At 34.7% G+C, this 17,446-nt stretch overlaps 1 protein-coding gene across 1 annotated transcript; it reads left to right on the forward strand.

The window, feature by feature from the left end:
- Positions 1-8,621: 8,621 nt before the first annotated feature.
- LOC133800824 (putative F-box/LRR-repeat protein 23) lies at positions 8,622-10,737 on the forward strand. Its single transcript, XM_062238890.1, has 2 exons — positions 8,622-9,096; positions 9,891-10,737. The coding sequence occupies exons 1-2, from the start codon at positions 8,762-8,764 to the stop codon at positions 10,432-10,434; spliced, it is 879 nt and encodes a 292-aa protein (XP_062094874.1). The 5' UTR covers positions 8,622-8,761; the 3' UTR covers positions 10,435-10,737.
- Positions 10,738-17,446: the final 6,709 nt, after the last annotated feature.

A 17,446-nucleotide genomic window follows, 5' to 3' on the forward strand; every position in this document is an offset into this window, starting at 1 on the left:
CATAACATGCCCTAATCACATGTTTCTCGTGCAACACATGCATCACATTTAATCACTTGACATGCCTCAACAATAACCATGCATGTCACATTTAAAAACCCAACATGCATCAAGAATAACCATGCATGTAATATATACACAGGGTGCAGTTTTCTTACCTTTGGTCCAAGCACAGGTTACCAATAAATGAACCTCAAGCACGATCCTCACTCCAAGCCTCTAGTGATAACCTAGTCACAACCATAAACGGTGATCCAATGAGTTCAAGTTCTAAAACCAATCCTGGAACCAAGACCTAGCCTCCAAGACATCAAACCCCACTAATCCGAGTAGTAGGAATGATCCCGAGGCCTAAAACCAAGTTCCCGAGATCAAAACACTCAAATGGCCTCAAAACCCTGCCTGAGCCGCGGCCCTAGCACCTTGAGCCGCAGCCCCCAGCCACACCAGGAGCAAGGGCCGCGGCACCCACTGACTAGTGCCATGGCGCCCAGCACAGGCCAAGCTCTACCAGTTGCTTCTTCGAGCTTGGGCCGCGACCCCCACCCAGAAACCTGCCAAAACCTCAATTTTCTTCATTCCAAACCTTCCAAAAACATACCTAAACACTTCCAAATCCAAAAATCAATGTTCCCAAACATCCCCATGATCCAAAACCCATGAAACCCAAGCTTCAATCCAATCAAAAACTCATCAAAATACAAAGTCCAATTCAAGCTTAAAAACTTAAAAAAAAACTTAAAACTTGAATTACCTCCAATTGAGTTGTTTCCAACTAAATCCTCCTGCTAATAAGCTTCTAATCTTCCCTAGGATCGCTACACCTTGATCCTCGCTTGAATCCGAGTCCTAGAACTCAAGTTACCTTCAAAAATGCGATCGGGAGACGAAAATGGAACTTAAAGGGAGAGAGTACGTACAGAACGTTCTTTTATTCTTTTAAAGGTTACTTCAAGCTTAAGTAGCCTCAAAAAAATCCTAACGCTCGGGGTCCCGAAAAAACCCCCGGGGACAAAATAGTCAAAACCTCTAGAATTTCCCCCTGATCTTACTAATTCCCAATTTATTAGCAAATATTGATTCCCATTACCCAATAACCCGGTAATGCTCTAAATACCCCTTGACTCACTCCAAGTCAAGAATAAATCCCGTTGTGACTTTCCCACTAGCTTACCTCCTAGGATCGTCTCGTGTTGGGTAACCCTAGCATAACCAAATAATAATAAAGCACCACACACATATCACATATATGCCAAATATGCCTGAAATGGCCAAAATATGAAAATCACCTAATTACTCAGAAATGGGTTCACATGCATATTTAATACACATAAACATGCATATTATCATTTAATAACACAATAAATCAATTATGGCCCTCCCGGCCTCCTAATCAAGGTCCTAAACCTTATTAGGAAATTTGGGGCATTACAATCGGTATGAGCTCCTTTTGTCTACTTCGTCTCATATACCAATAATTTCTTAAACACAATACAACCTTGATCTAAATGAGTACCAAAAGAAAAGAAAAAACCAAAGTAGAACAAAAACACACTAAATTTTGATATTGGATATTAGTCCCCGGCAATGACGCCAAAAATTTTATCGGTAAAATATGATGTGCAAGTATACACAATCGATTCAAGTAATAAAATAGTAAGTTAAGTATCATTCCCACAAGGACTATCAACCAATTACCAATAATTGCTTTTAAATTTCTATTTGGCTATCAAATATCAAGTGATGTTTAAACTAAGACTTAAAATTGAAATAAACTTTGCAATAATAAAGATTGATTCAATAATTAAAAACCTAGGGTATTAACTTCATCAACTTTTCAACGTGTTAATCTTACTAATCAGTTCATATAATTCTTCAATTTCTATCCTAATAGCAGGTTAACTAAAACAATCCTAATTCTTTTCATGATAAAAAGATCTCAACCTATATGCAAACTTTCTACATATCTGTGATAAGTTTTAACATATAGCAGGCATGAAGCATAGAAACCCTAAATGCTACACAAATCCTATAGGTACTATCGTTCTATATGCAATTTGTGTCTATATGATTATAGAATATTCAACTCTCCTCTCTCAAATATCAAATCAAAATCATAAATCATGTAAATAGTGATCAATTATCCACACGCATTAAGTAAAAATCATATAGATAAAGGATAGAAGAAGAAGAAATTATATCACTTCATAAAATATTAACAAATATCCAAGTGATTACATTAAAACCTAGAACAAATGTTTAGTTCATATCAGACATGATTAAAATCATAAAATAATTGTCCAAAAACATAAAATTAAACTACTAAAAACTAAGAGAAAAGTAAAGAAAAATAGATCAAGAGTTGCCAATCCCCAATCCCAGAACTCTCTGAAAATTCTTCCTCCCCAAAAAACCTGATTCCCCCCTTTAATTTACAATGTTTTAAACCTAAATAAGATATTTTTTTCTCTTTAGGGAGGCGCGCCGTGGCCCTTGCATTTCCATGCTGCGATCCGTGTCTTCAAAATACCCATGAGATTTGCGCTAATGTCTTCAAGTGCTGTGACCCTTAAACTCCATGTCGCGGCCAGTGTGAAAACCCAGATTTTCTTTGCTCTTTGCCACTCATCATGTCGCGGCATTAATTCATGCCAGATTTGAGTAGTTTCTGACTTTGCTAGAGTCGCGACCCTTAAGCCCATGTCGCGACTTTAATTCTATTTTTTTCTTCAGAATTTGACCATTTTAAATCCTTCCTTCATCAACTTCATAAAAAATTTCTTTTAGCTCCTTCTTAATGCAAATTTGACTTGAACAACCACAAAAAATTCCATTTTCCACCATTTTCTCTTATTTTCACGTTTAGCTCATGATTCAAAGCATCGACCTACAACAAAGACAAAGACAAGCGTAATCTTGCACAAAATAAACAAAAAGACTCAAGATTACCACAAAAATCCATCCTAAAACACCACTAAAATGGAGTTATCAATGCTTTGAGGTTGCCATCCCATCCTGCAGCACCAGGATTTCTGTCACGACCACTACCCTGAGATCTCGGCCGAAAGTTTTCTGCTTGGTTTTGTCCCATGCAGCGCCTTGAAAGGACCTGTTCATTAGCTGGTAAGGGTTGCCTATTGTTGTTGGCTTGGGCTCCCCGACTAGATCTGTGACTTGTGGTTGGACCCTGATTCCCATTCTGAGGTCGAGCCTCTGGTCCATACATGACTCCATCACCAAAACAAAATACAGGAAGACGTTGTTGGTTGTGGGCAGTGTTTCCAGCTGCAGTCCCCATACCCTGAGTCTGCTGCTGCTGTATATAATTATAGATGGATTTAGCAGCCTCCCTGGTTCAGCGCTCCATGTCTTCCTGACGGGCCTGCACCTCCCGGGCATGTCGATCCATCCATTCTTTGAAATCTCTCATTTGTTTTTCGAAAGCCTCATCAAGGGCCTCCTGAGCGGTAGCTCACCCCTGGTTCATGGTGGAAAGCTGATCTTTCATCTGTCCCATGACCTCCCTTATCTGCTCAATTCCGAGGTCAAGTCCTTCAATATCCACATGGGGTTCATACCGCCCAGGACCTCCAGCTCTTGTCCTGGTTGTTTAGTACCCCTTGCAACACTTGCACCTGAGGCTCCTATGTTAGTAACTCCTGTAAAGGTAGTAGCCCCATACCCGGTTGTAGTGGGGCCTGTAGCCTGCCCCTTAGCGCCAAGCGAGTTTCTAGGTGGCACATCAGCTCGCCCCCCATTCAGATTGCTCATCGAGGGAACTCGGTGCGACAATTCAGCTTCACGCTCCCGAGGTTTTTGACCTGATCTTCTTGTTGAAACCATCATCTTTGTAGCAACGAAATCCGAATGTGATTGTTCTTGCTCTCAATGAAAGCACCAAAATGTTGACTGGTTTTTAGACAACTGACGAGTCAAATTAATTAATTCGAGAGCTTTCAGTAGAACAATCAATGAACAATAAATGAGCAAAGAACCTAGTAATGATGAGCAATAAATAATAGAGAATACCATGATTTATAGAGGTTTGGCCCCAAGGATGGGTAATGACCTACTTCCTCTTAGGTTTGTATTAATCGTGTAGGTTTACACAAGATCACAAGGGATTACAAGTGGATTTCTATGTGTAAAAGACAGTATAATAAGGTAGAATCACTACTAGTTATGAAGTTAAAGTTGTCCGGTATGTATCTAAATACTAGTCGGTAGGCAAATTTCATGAACTCCCTCCACTATGGTAGAGGGTTTGTATTTATAATGCTTTGTTAGCCCAGGGGCTGCACACGACGTAACTGATAGTGGAAATATCTCATTATTCTTGCAGGTAGTTACAGTCCTATTTGTTAGGAAGCTTGACCGGGTTTTTAGAGCTGTTAGGCGCTCCTAGGGGGTGGTTTGGAAATTCTTGCGAAGTGCTAACGAGAGTGTAACTTCCTCTTGCCAACCAGGTTTGTCTGTCTGTTATACCGACCAGCTAAGCCTCTGGTGATAGTATGCTGAGCAATAACTTGCCATATACCCTACAGGTATACACCGATCAGCCTGTCCGGGGTCTGCCTAGTCTACTCCACGTGTCCAAGCTTAATGTCATGTCTGATATGTCAATTTTTGGGATAACAATAGAAAAAATGAGCTTCGCCCAGCCAAAATTTAATGCATCTGTCCACTCAGCAGTCTCATCAGCTGCTGCTAGTTTTCCTTTCTCACCAATCATGTATCATCAACCGCCTCACACGTCAACCCACTCTTCGGTAATTGCACAACCGTCGGTACAGTTTTTAAGAGAGGCCAGCATGACGCTTTATGGTTCCAAAAAGAGGTGGGAAAGAGTGAAAAGTCATTTTTTTTGTAAACTTGATGGAATACAAAAGCTATTAACTATACCAAATGTTATGCCATGTGGCAAGAAGCATACACCCTCGACTAGGTTGGACGGTATGGTCTCCAAAAGAAAGTTTCCACGTTGCTTAGCACCATTGCAAACTTGGGGGGCGAATGTTATCCCAAAAATTGACATATCTGACGTGGGATTAAGCTTGGACGTGTGGCGTTAGGCTAGGCAGGTTGGTTGGCGTGTAAGCACAGAATGTATAATAGTTACTGCTCGGCAGGTATACCAGCAAGACCAGCTAGTTGGTGAGATGGGCAGACAATCTTGGCCGGCGAGAAGAGGGTACACTAATCGTTAGCACTCCAAAAAAATTTCCCAACCACCCTCAAGGGGTGCCTAACAACCCTGAAAACTCAGTCAAGCCTCCTAACAAATAGGATTGTAGCTACCTGCGAGAATAATGAGATATTTCCACCATCATTTACGTCGTGTGCCGCCCCTGGGCCGACAGAACATTATAAATACAAATCCTCCACCACAGTGGAGGGGGTTCACGACCTCGCCTACCGAGTAGTATTTAGAAACATACCGAACAACCCATTTTCATACCTAGCAGCGATTCTGTCTTATTGTGTTGTCTTCTACACATAGAAATTTTCTTGTAATCCCTTGTGATCTTGTGCAAACCTTTAAGATTAAATCAAATCTAAGAGGAAGTAGGTCATTACCAATCCTTGGAGCCAAACCTCTATAAATCTCAATGTTCTTTATTATTTATTGCTCATTATTGTTATGTTTTTGGCTCATTTATTGTTCATTGATTGTTCTATTAAAAGCTCTCGAATTAATTATTTTGACTCCGCGTCAGTTGGCTTAAAAAACCAATCAACAATAAGAATTAAATAAAATAATAATGTAGAGGAGTGGAAAAAATATTTCAATTTATTTTAATAGTTGGTAATTTTGTACTTATTAATAACTTAAGATGGGTGTGAAACGATTTTTTTTTAATTTTATAGGGGTTTAATTAGAAAATGAGTGAGGAGAGGAAAAAAAAAGGCGGTTGCAAATAGAAGCACCTACATCGCCTACAAAACTCATGTAACATTACAAAATTATCCTACGAATATGTTATTTTAGTAAGGTGTCGAAATTACCTGTAAGTAACACTGGCTTTAACTGGCTACAACAAGTATAAAATTGTGTTAAAAAGAAACAAATATTGAGTCGGTCTCAAAAGTAATATTATTTTGATAAATTAAACTCACACAAGCGATATAATAGTAGGGAACGACTACAATGCATCCACTAAAACGACAACACCCTTGCATCTCTTTTCTATTTTCGACACATAGAAAGTTATAATCCTATTTTTTTATATGACGGTGTACATTGCAGTTATTTAGAACATCCTGCAAAGTTTCAAGAATTTTTGAATTATTTACTGTGTCGGAACCAGGGTTCAAACAACCCATTACATGTGTTTCTTTTTTACATATGCTTGTGAAAGAGTCAGTTTACACTATTTTTTTTACACAATAAATTATTCAGAATTTCTAAAAAATTTACAGTATGTTCTAAATAACTACAATGTACACAATTATATATATATATATAAATAATTGTGATATAACTATTCAAGTGCCGAAACCAGAAAGGGATGCACCGATGTTGCCGTTTTAGTTGCGACGCATTATTATCATCCACTATATAAATATTGATATATTAAATGTTTTATAGGTGTGAAAGAAACTATTTCTTAATATTTAATGCGAATATTTATCTTAGAAAGGGTGATTACACCTATAGTCTTACCCACCTTAATATGTACGAGTTATGTATTTTGCCTCTAAAATGTATTTTAAAAATGTCTAATTTTATTGGTTGGACCTAATTTCAGCCCCTAACCAATTGAAGGGGTTTTTTTTTTTTTAGAGATTTTGGGACTTTATCACTTCTTCTAACTCTTTCTCTCTAGCTCTCCAAGACTCTCAATTTTTTCCAAGAAATTCATTAAGATTACTTGACTTGAAAATTTCATAGGCTTGTTGTATCTCAATCGTTATTACTTCATTGTAGAAACCTTTTCAGTCCCTAACCAATTGAAGGGGGTTTTTTTTATAGAGATTTTGGGACTTTATCACTTCTTCAAATTCTTTCTCTCTAGCTCTCCAAGACTCTCAATTTTTTCCAAGAAATTCATTAAGATTACTTGACTTGAAAATTTCATAGGCTTGTTGTATCTCAATCGTTATTACTTCATTGTAGAAACCTTTGGCAACTTTCTAATGGTTTGGAATAAAGATTTTAAACAAAGATCCTCATTTTGCGCAAGTCTTTGTGTCATTTGTGTTATTGTTTTGTATTATTATTCTAAGTATTTATTGAATCTCATTGTTGAGTTATACCACCACCCCCAACATAGCATTTTGTGTAAACTTGAGAATTTCACATACTTAGTATTTATATATACTTAATTAACATACCTATTAAGATTTTTAAGAATCTAATGTCCCTTGACTTTCCAACATAAATTAATTTAATAGATTGTTTGGTATGGTGGGTCGGAGGAATGATGGATTGAAATGTATGGACTGAGGCTATGTTAACTTATCTTTGTTTGGTAAAAAGGAAGAAAACCAAATAAAAAGCAATTAAAGATTTCCATTTTCGATTCTTCTATTACTTTCTCACGCTTGTCAGGGCATGCATTTTCAGCATGACTTAACTCCTTGTTTTGGCATCCTTCATGTACACCGAAGATAGCTTATCTGTCTCCATGGAAGCCAATTTTTTTTTTCTTTTATCAAGTTTCGAAATTGGTTTACTTTCAATATTGTTGCAACCTAATGTTATAACATGTATGATGCAATATTAAATTCAATAATTTCAAGTGGTGTTAGACACTATATGATGTCTTACAACATTAATTATATACTTAAACATACCTATTAAGATTTTTAAGAATCCAATGAGATGGAGACTTTTGACTTTCCAACATAAATAAATTTAGTAGCTTGTTTGGTATGGTAGATTGGAAGAATGATCGATTAAAGGATATGAAACGAGGTTATCCATCTTTAACTTATTTTTATTTAGTAAAAAAGAAGAAAACCAAATAAAAAAAACTATGGATTATAAATCTCTCCCAAAACTATTACTCTAAATATGGTGGATTGTAGAAAAAAAGCTTGTTTTTTCATTATTATTATTATTATTATTATTATCTTAAATAGGGGTTTAAACTTTTTTAGAGTTTGTGTTTTGTCCAATTATTTGTTTGGATCCTATATTTTGAAAAATTATTTTTTAAACTCTATATTTTACATATAAAATTGTTCAAATAGACTCATAAATCTAATGTTGATAAATAAAAAATTGAATATAACAACACAGTTGCTAGATATAATAATTGTGTTTTTATTCTAAATTATTAGTTTGGTAAATTATTTGTAATTTAGTTCAAAAAAATTTAATTAAAATAAGCTTTAGAGATAATTTGAACTATTTTATAAAACACGATATCTAAAATAATAATTTATTAGAGTAGAATATCTATCTAAATAATAAAAAAAATACAAAATCCAAATAATTATAAACCTTTTTAAATAAGGAAAAAGTCTACTCTTCTTTTCTTTATTTCCTTCCATGCTTCCTCTTTATTTCCTTCTTACCAAACAAACCATGCCTAAAACAAATAAAAATGCCAAAAGAATTCATTTCTGAAAATATATTGTATTTTGTCTTTAAGAAAAGATAATAAATAGTGGAGTCCAAATGTCCATCACTCCGGATGACACGACCCAAAACATTGGCAGAACTTTAATGATCATTACTCGTTACTCGTTTCCAATTCAAATCCCTTCTCTTTCTCCCCACTGCTAAACCACACCAAATCCTCTCCCATCGCCAATGGCGTCTTCCTCCACAATGGCTTCTCCGGTGAAAAAACTACGGCCAGCCAATTGGCTGAAATTGCCGCGCGATGTGATGGCTTCGATTCTTTCTCGTCTGGGCGCGATCGAAATCATGACGAGTGTTCAGATGGTTTGCAAGACGTGGCTTGATATCTGCAAGGACCCTCTCATGTGGCGAACCATTGACATGCGGATCCTCGGCGATACGGATACTGATTTGGACCTCGAAAAGATGTGCAGCGACGTTGTCGACCGGAGTTGTGGCCAACTCGTTGATATCAACATCGAGGACTTTGGAACCAATGAACTACTTCGGTATATCACGGCTAGGTATTCATTTTTCCTTAGTTTTTTACCAAGTCGTTTTCTTGTTTTTGAAGATAGTGTCTATCTTAGCCTCTTAGGTTTTTTTTTTTCCTTCTTTCGGTACACTGAAATGAGTTGTGGACACTGGACACCTTCTCAACTTTCTTTTTTTTTTTTAACAATTTTTTTTTTTTTTTTTTAATTAACTTGGCTATTGTCTTTGGGTTTTATGTTAATTTTATTGTGATCTTTTTTCTAGTTCTTAGGCTTGGTTTTGTTTTTGTGTTGTTGTGGTGCAAATTTATTGATTTTTTGTGTCAATTTTTTTTTTTTGTTTGGGGGCTCTAGAGAAAATGTTATTCATGATTGTCTTACTGTTGAAGCTTTCGGGTTAGTTCTTAATTTTTTCCATGTTTACTAATTCATAATGTACAGCAAATTCATTTATTACTTTACATAGATCTGTAGAAAACCAGTTTGGTGATCCTTCGCTTGATTAGTTCAATCAAGAATCCGTGAAAATAGTTCTGGAATGTTTTGATGATTGTAGTTAGATTGGTCACAAATTCCCTTAACTCTTTTCAAATTTCTGTCACTAGCCTATTTTTTTCTTTTTGATGTGTTTGGATTTACATTGTTTAACACAGCCCTGCAGATTCTCATAAAACTTTGTAAGCATTTGTCGCCCTTGGTGAGCATTCTCTAGTTTTGAATAGCGAACAATGAAATTTAGTGCCTAAGTTTCCATTTTTCCGAATTGTTCAGTTTTCTTGTCTACAGTATTGCTTACCTTTATTCCCTTTACAACTTTTCAACAGTTCAAGTCAGATCAAACGCCTTCGACTTGCTTGTTGCCATTATGTTTCAGATGAGGGATTGATTGAAGCTATTGAAAAGCTTCCACTGTTGGAGGAGCTTGATCTGACACTATGCTCATTCTCAGAAAGTCCTCTCAAAGCATTGGGGCGCTGTTGCCCTCATTTTAAAACGTTGAAATTGAACACCCAAGCTTGTAAACTCACAGACATAGATCCTGATGAGGAGGAGGATGTTAATTGGGATGTGTTTGTCATTGGTGAAAACTTCCCAAAATTACGTCACCTGCAACTCATTGGAAACTCGATGACTAACAAGGGCTTAGAAGCCATTCTTGATGGTTGTCCTCATCTCGAGTCACTTGACCTGCGCCGATGTCTCAATATCAATTTGAAAGGAAAGTTGGCCAAAAGGTGTGCTGAGCAGATTAAAAATATACGGCTACCTCAAGATTCGCTCAAGGGATATGGATTTATTGCTGATCCTGATCGAGTGTTCTGTCCAGTTTCTGTTTTTAATTACGCCCCATTTCTTTTTCGACTATGATGATTTTACTGCCTTTAACTATGATAATGACGTTTATAGCATAGATAACAAGTATTATGACCATACAGAATGTGGATCATCATATGGAGGGATGAAAAAACAAGGATTGGAGTGTAGATTCTAGCCAGTTTATCTATTTGTTGTACGTTTGAAAGCAGTTTGTAATCGAGTATGGACTTTAGGAAAATTCGAGTCTAGAGGGTCTGGTTTTTCTTTTTGTAATATCAACTTAAGATCGACAAAATCACTCTTTGTAGCTCTAATGAAAGTTTGTGTGCTGCAATCGACTTGGTCATCTTTGAATTCAAGTTGCATGTAAACTAATAAATAATTTGTCCAAATTATATCTTAAATAATTTTTTCATTTTTCGATATAATACTAAATAGTTAAACTAACAAACTTGTTATTTCATTAAAAAAATTTAAAGGATAATATATAATATGTCAATAACATTTTATAATAAAACAATTTAGGAAAAAGCTTTTATACGGCTATGCTTGTATTTTTACATTTTTATGGCAACAATTTTGTGCTTCATAATTGACATATACGACGCTGGCATCATGGTATACGATGTGGCCATGGATGCCAGCGACCAATTCGAATAGAAACATCACAGTAATATCTTGATTCAATCTCTTTCATAATCACTTGTGATGAAATGAAAAATCACCATTTTTGGCCGCCATCAAGCTATCAACGAAAAAATATCAAAAAATAACTTCTAATAAAGTCTGAAACAAAACAAAGGGTACTGGATAATAAAAAAAGAATTATGTTGATTTCGAAGCAATGAATACTGGATAATAAAAATGAATTATGTTGATTTCGAAACAACTGAAAAATTTATACAGAATGATTGTAAATATGAAGACATTGTTGAGAAATTGTATCAGCAACGACATCACAACTCATAAACAATGACCATTCAACTATAGTATTAAGTGACAGTGCTATCTGTCACTGAAAATAAGGCAACACAATTAACCATTTTATTTTTCACCTTTAGAGAGTCAACAGTGACATAATAACATGATACACAAAATAAATTAATTCATAAATATGAATAACAACACAATATCGATTTCGGATAAACACCATAACAACTATGGCCTAATCTAAAAGATATATAGTCAATACAATAGCAATACCAAAGGAACAAGAAGTCAATACTATTGTAAATATTAGAAGAAGAAGAAGTAATATAGAAAGGGATGGAAGGAGAAAAGGGATGGAAGGAGAAAGGTGTTGAGCTCGAGAAACAAAAGAAAAGATAGGTAGCTTGTCAAAAGAAAAAAAATGATTAAAATGTGTCAAAAGAAGAAATAGGTAGCTTGACATATCTAGTTGTAATAATAATAATAATAATAATAATAATAATAATAATAAATGGTAATATGTGACGGGATAAAATAAATAAATGGGGAGAGTCTGTTGTAGAAAAATAAGTGGAGAGTGTAAGAAATAAGAAATAAATAAAAAATTGGAATAAAAGCATGTTATTGTGTTGGTTTCTCGTTTTATTATATTGTGGTTGTAAAATTGATGCTATTAATTTGAATAAATACTATTTTTTCCCTAAACAATTACAATATGCAAATCATGCCCCCTGATTTTTTCACGTTGTTAAAAATTTCTCCCGATCTATACCTGTTAGTGAGTTGTAGGGCTTCAATTAGGTTGTGTCCTACATGGCTAACATAAAAGTTATATGACATTTTTGGTGCTGGCGTGGCATTGTCAGGGTAGCGCTATGTGTACAATTCAATTATAAAATTAATTTAAAACATTAAATATTATTTTAAACTATTAAAAAAAATAAAATTAAACAACATTTCAAATATTAAATAATTAAAAATCTTCTTAATAAAAAATTAACTAAATATTTTCTTTTTACTTTTTTTCGTTTCTTTTTCCTTTTCTTTGTTCTTCTTCCTTCCATCACTAATCCGACCCCCTGCAACCCTAACCCTGTCCCGACCCATCTCCAATTCGATTCCTTCTTTGGTTCAATTTTAGCAAAATGTAGGGGGAAAATTCAACTTTAGATTCTTCAACAACAACATACTCAACTCAAGAACTCTGAAGAAAATAAATCAAATTCAAACTCAATCTAACCTAGATTAAAATACAGATTCTCCAACAAAAACAAAGAAAAAAAAATTCTATCCAAATTTCATGTCGGCTTGGGAGATAGCTTGGTTTTCATGGTCTCTTTCACCACCGTTGCTGCAGATCTCAGATCTCAAAATCAATATGTGGTATATTTGACACAATTTTTAGCACTATGTTCCAATGCACAATTGTAAAAAGTGATGTAAAAATTAATATCTCGTAAAAATCTTATTTGATATTTATTGAAAATATTCAAAAAGTATTAATTTTATTTTATATTTTATTATTGATAGTCAAAGATAATAATAAAATAATAAGATAAAAAATTTAGCATTCAATAGTAATTATTAAAAATAATACTAAAACAATAAAAAGTGACATAAAAATAAATAAAAAAAACTATAATATTTATAATAATACAAAATATACATTATGCAATAAGAAATTCTTAAGTTTTCATTGCCACTACCATAGTAGTTATTTTAAAGTCCAGCTGTCATTTTAATAGAATGTAAAACCCACATAAAGATTATCAGATGTCAGTTTTACACCAAGTTTAGCCCAGATTTTTGTTTTATATGTGTTTTTATTGTTTTAAAAAACGTTGTGCAACTAACAACTCATATTAGCACAATATATGCCTTAATTCATTCTCTCTCTCGGATGGGTGTTGAGTCTAGTACGGACACATTTCAGCGATGGAAAGAAATTTTATACCTCTGTTCTATTTTGTTATGTTAGATGTATCTGATTTGTGGATTGAGAATAATACTCAGTGCTTAAGATGATAATTTTTCTCAATTGATATTTTTCAGATTGTATCAGCCTTCTTTATTTTTGGTTTGTTCTGGTCCTTCAAATAGTAAATCTAAAAATATAGCTTCAATCAATCCTAATAGTGCTAGTTCCTTTTAAAATAGAATATTACCAGACTTTTATTTTTCTTCTTTTAATCTAAAAAGGTTTATAAAGAGAAAACAAAAATAGATTTACAACTCCTTCAATTTTCCGTTTCTCTAATAGGAGAAAATGAAGTAATTTTCTTCATTATTTCTGAAATCACTTAGTTTATACAAAGGGGGCTAAGCCTCTTTTATTGGAGAAAACTCAATACAGGTTAACAGAATAAGAGCACAAGACTCAGTTAGTTATAACAGCTTAAACAACTAATATAACAACTAACTAATTATCTAACTACTAATACTCTCCCTCAAGATGATTGGTACAAATTTTGGACATTCATCTTAGATAATAAGTCTCTAAATTGAGTTGGAAAAAGAAGTTTTGTGAGCAAGTCAGCAAGATTGAGCTTGGAGGTGACATGAATAAGTTTGAGAAGGTCATCGTTAACTTTCTCTCTAACAATGTGACAATTGATGTCAATGTGTTTTGTTCTTTCATGAAAAATTGGGTTTTCCAAAATGTGAATCACTGCATTGTTGTCACAATATAAGACAGTTGGGATGTGATGTTGGACTCCAAAGTCCTTCAAGAGAGCAATTAGCCAAGTGATCTCACAGGTTGCATTGGCCATAGCTCTATATTCAACTTTAGCATAGGATCTCGATAATGTCGGCTGTTTATTTTATTTCCAAGAGATTAGAGACTGACCAAGGAATACGCAGTAGCCTGAAATAGACCTTCTAGTGTCAAGACAAGTGCCCCAATCAACATATGAATTTTTTTTAGATGAATGCCATCAGCAGTGAAGTTGGACTCGGCATAGGCATTTAGCAGAGTGGGGGAGTTAGAGTAGAAGAAGAGGCCTTGATCGGGAGCCCCCTTGAGGTACTAAAGTAAATGACGAACAACTTGAAGATGAGGAAGTCTTGGAGAAGTCATGTATTGGCTGAGTTTGTTTACAACAAATGTGATGTCAGGTCTAGTGATGGTTAAGTAAATGAGTTTGTCGATAATGCTTCTATAAATGGTAGGATCAGAAAGTAGATCGCATTCATCTTTGCTAAGCTTAGTATTAGGCTCCATCGGTGTTGATGAAGCTTTGACTCCCAAGAAACTTGTCACTTAAGAGTTGTAAAGTGAAAGGTCTTTGAGATACATAAATGCCATTAGTAGAACGACCAACCTCAAATCCAAGAAAAAATCTTAAAGGACCAAGGTCCTTTAATTTAAAGATTGAGTTGAGGTGGTTGATAAATTGGGCAGCAGTTGTATCATTGTTAGTAGCTATTAAAATATCATCAACATAAACTAAAATGACAATAAACACACTTGAAATATTTCTAATGAATAATGAATGATCTGATTGTGATTGTTTAAAACCATTTGTGAGAAGAGTATTGCTAAGCTTAGCATACCTGTTGTCCCTAAAATTTCATTTTAATAACGTGGCAATCAGAGGTGACAGGTGGTAACTCGTGACTACCTAGTTAAGTATTAATGGTTAGTAAGTATGTTAACCAAGGAAGGATATTGGTGAAAAAGATGGTTCTGCCTAGTCAGGAATGATCTACCCGACCGGAGAAGATTTTTGTCTGGTCAGGAGGAAGTCTCACCTGACCAGATACACAGTTTGTCCGACCAGTCACCTCAAAAAGGGATTTAGCCGACCAGACACGCAGTTCACCTGACCAGTCACCTCATAAATAGATTTCACCCAACCAGTCACCTCAGAAATGGGTTTCATCCGACCAGCTATGTCAAATTGAGGATGAAGCCGACTAGATGTGTCAGAATTTCAAGAGTTAACTGCCCAGTGATTTCTTTATAGAATCTCAGTAACAATTTCAACCCGCATCGCTCGTAACTACCGCACGAATCTCTTAAATATCCCGAAGTAATAGCCATATCGTTATATTTTCAATACATTTTCTAGTCAAAGTTGGTTAAAAACAACCAAGGACTCTGGCAAAACGAGAAAATTTACATGTACGATCCATGAGCGTATAAATAAAGAGTTAATGGCATCGTTTGAAGGATCATATTTTTTGGGGACTCTTAGACTTTTAGACTCTTGAATTGTCAAATCTTGGGACTGTGATTTGGGACATTCTTATGGAATTTTCTGAGAACTAAGGGAGAGAAGCATTGTATTTTTTTGAACTTATACTTAAGAGACTCAGTTGGCTCAGGTTCACCTGATCTTAAGTGTAAGTGCATATGTAACAACTCTAAGTGGATTAGGCTATTACCAATAAATCGGGGCTGAACCACTATAAAATTGGTCGTGTCGTTTTTATTTTCTATTCAAGGCTAAATTTCATTATCGTTTTTGCGTCTACTCGTCGTTGGCCAAAATCGTGGTCAACAATACCATTGTCTAGAGGCTTGCATTAAGCCATAAAGACTTTTAGTAAGTTTACAAACAACATTTTTAGGGAGCTCCTCCTTAGGTTGAAAATTTTTTGGTATGTTCATGTAGACATTTTCATGTAAGTCTCCATGGAGAAATGCATTATTAATATCAAATTGGTGCAATGACCATTATTTAATGACAGCAAAGGCTAAAAGTAATTTTAATGTATTAAATTTTGCTATGGGTGCAAAAGTATCAAGGTAATCAATACCTTATTTTTTAGTATACCCTTTTGCAACAAACCTTGCTTTATACCGTTCTATGGCGCCATTAGATTTGTATTTAATTTTGTATATCCACTTACTACCAATTGTGTGTTGGCTAGGAGGTAGAGATACGATCTGCCACATTTTGTTTTGTTCAAGGGCTTTAATTTCAGCTTCCATGGCTTCTTGCCATTCTTTACTTTTGCTGGCCTGCTAGAAACTTGTTGGTTCCGTAAGACTATTAGCAGTAAGTATGGCAGCTTTGAATGGTTGAACAAATCTGTCATAAGCAATAAAATTACATAAAGGGTGAGTTGTAGAAGATGAAACAATAGATAAGGAACAAATTTATTCATCTAAATGTTTTGGTCGAATGATAGTTCTTCCACATTTGGAAGTCGTATGTGTATCTGAAAACACAGGTTCTGAAGTGCTTTGTTCTTTGGTAGAGGGTACTGTCAAGTGAGAAACATCATTAGTAGAAATAGTCTCATCAGGAAGTACAACTTGTGGTCTTATATTAGGCAGTAAAGAAGAAGGGAAAAAATCATCTAGGGGAAGAGATGAATTATTAGTTTTTAAAGGAACTACATCTTCATAAAACACAGCATCTCTAGAATGGAATATTTGCTGAGATTGAACATCTAATAAAGTATATGCTTTCATTCCATTTGGATATCCAATAAATATACAAGCATTAGATCTAGGGGAAAATTTATTTCTTTGTTTGGCTAAAGTTGAAGCAAAAGCTAGACACCCAAAAGCCCGTAAATGCTCGTAATTGGGAACTTTGGAATAAAGTAATTCAAAAGAAATTTTGTGTTTTAGTAATGTAGATGTTGTCTTGTTATTAAGATAATCAGCAATATTTATAAAATAAGACCAATAATGGAGTGAAATATGAGATTGAAAAAGTAAAGCTCTAGCCACATTAAGGATATGTTGATGTTTTCTTTCTACTACAACATTTTGTTGAGGCCTATCAACACAAGAGTGGTAATGTTGTATGCCTTTTAGTGCATAAAAATTTGACAAATTAAGTTCTTTAGCATTGTCTGACCAAATGCCTTTGATGGTAGTAGAATATTGAGTGGAAATGAATGAAAAAAACTGAGGAATAATAACTTGTACATCAGATTTGTTTTTAAGCATATACACCCAAGTATAACGAATATGGTCATCTACAATGGTAAGGAAGTATCTATAACCTTCAATGCTCATGGTATGAAAATGACCCCAAATACCTAAGTGAATTAATTCAAAAGGTGAAGAAATAATGTGATTAAAAGAGGGAAAATGGAGTCTTTTCTATTTTGCATAATGACATATGAAGCAGTATTTATCATGAGACTTTGTTATAGAAAAAAGTAAAAT

This window comes from Humulus lupulus, chromosome 9 (genome assembly GCF_963169125.1).
Source record: "Humulus lupulus chromosome 9, drHumLupu1.1, whole genome shotgun sequence".
NCBI classification, from domain to species: domain Eukaryota; kingdom Viridiplantae; phylum Streptophyta; class Magnoliopsida; order Rosales; family Cannabaceae; genus Humulus; species Humulus lupulus.

Coding starts and splice junctions, on each gene's coding strand:
- LOC133800824 (XM_062238890.1), top strand. CDS start 8,762: ATGGCGTCTTCCTCCACAATGGCTTCTCCGGTGAAAAAACTACGGCCA. Junction 9,097..9,890: donor CTTCGGTATATCACGGCTAG/GTATTCATTTTT, acceptor ACTTTTCAACAG/TTCAAGTCAGATCAAACGCC.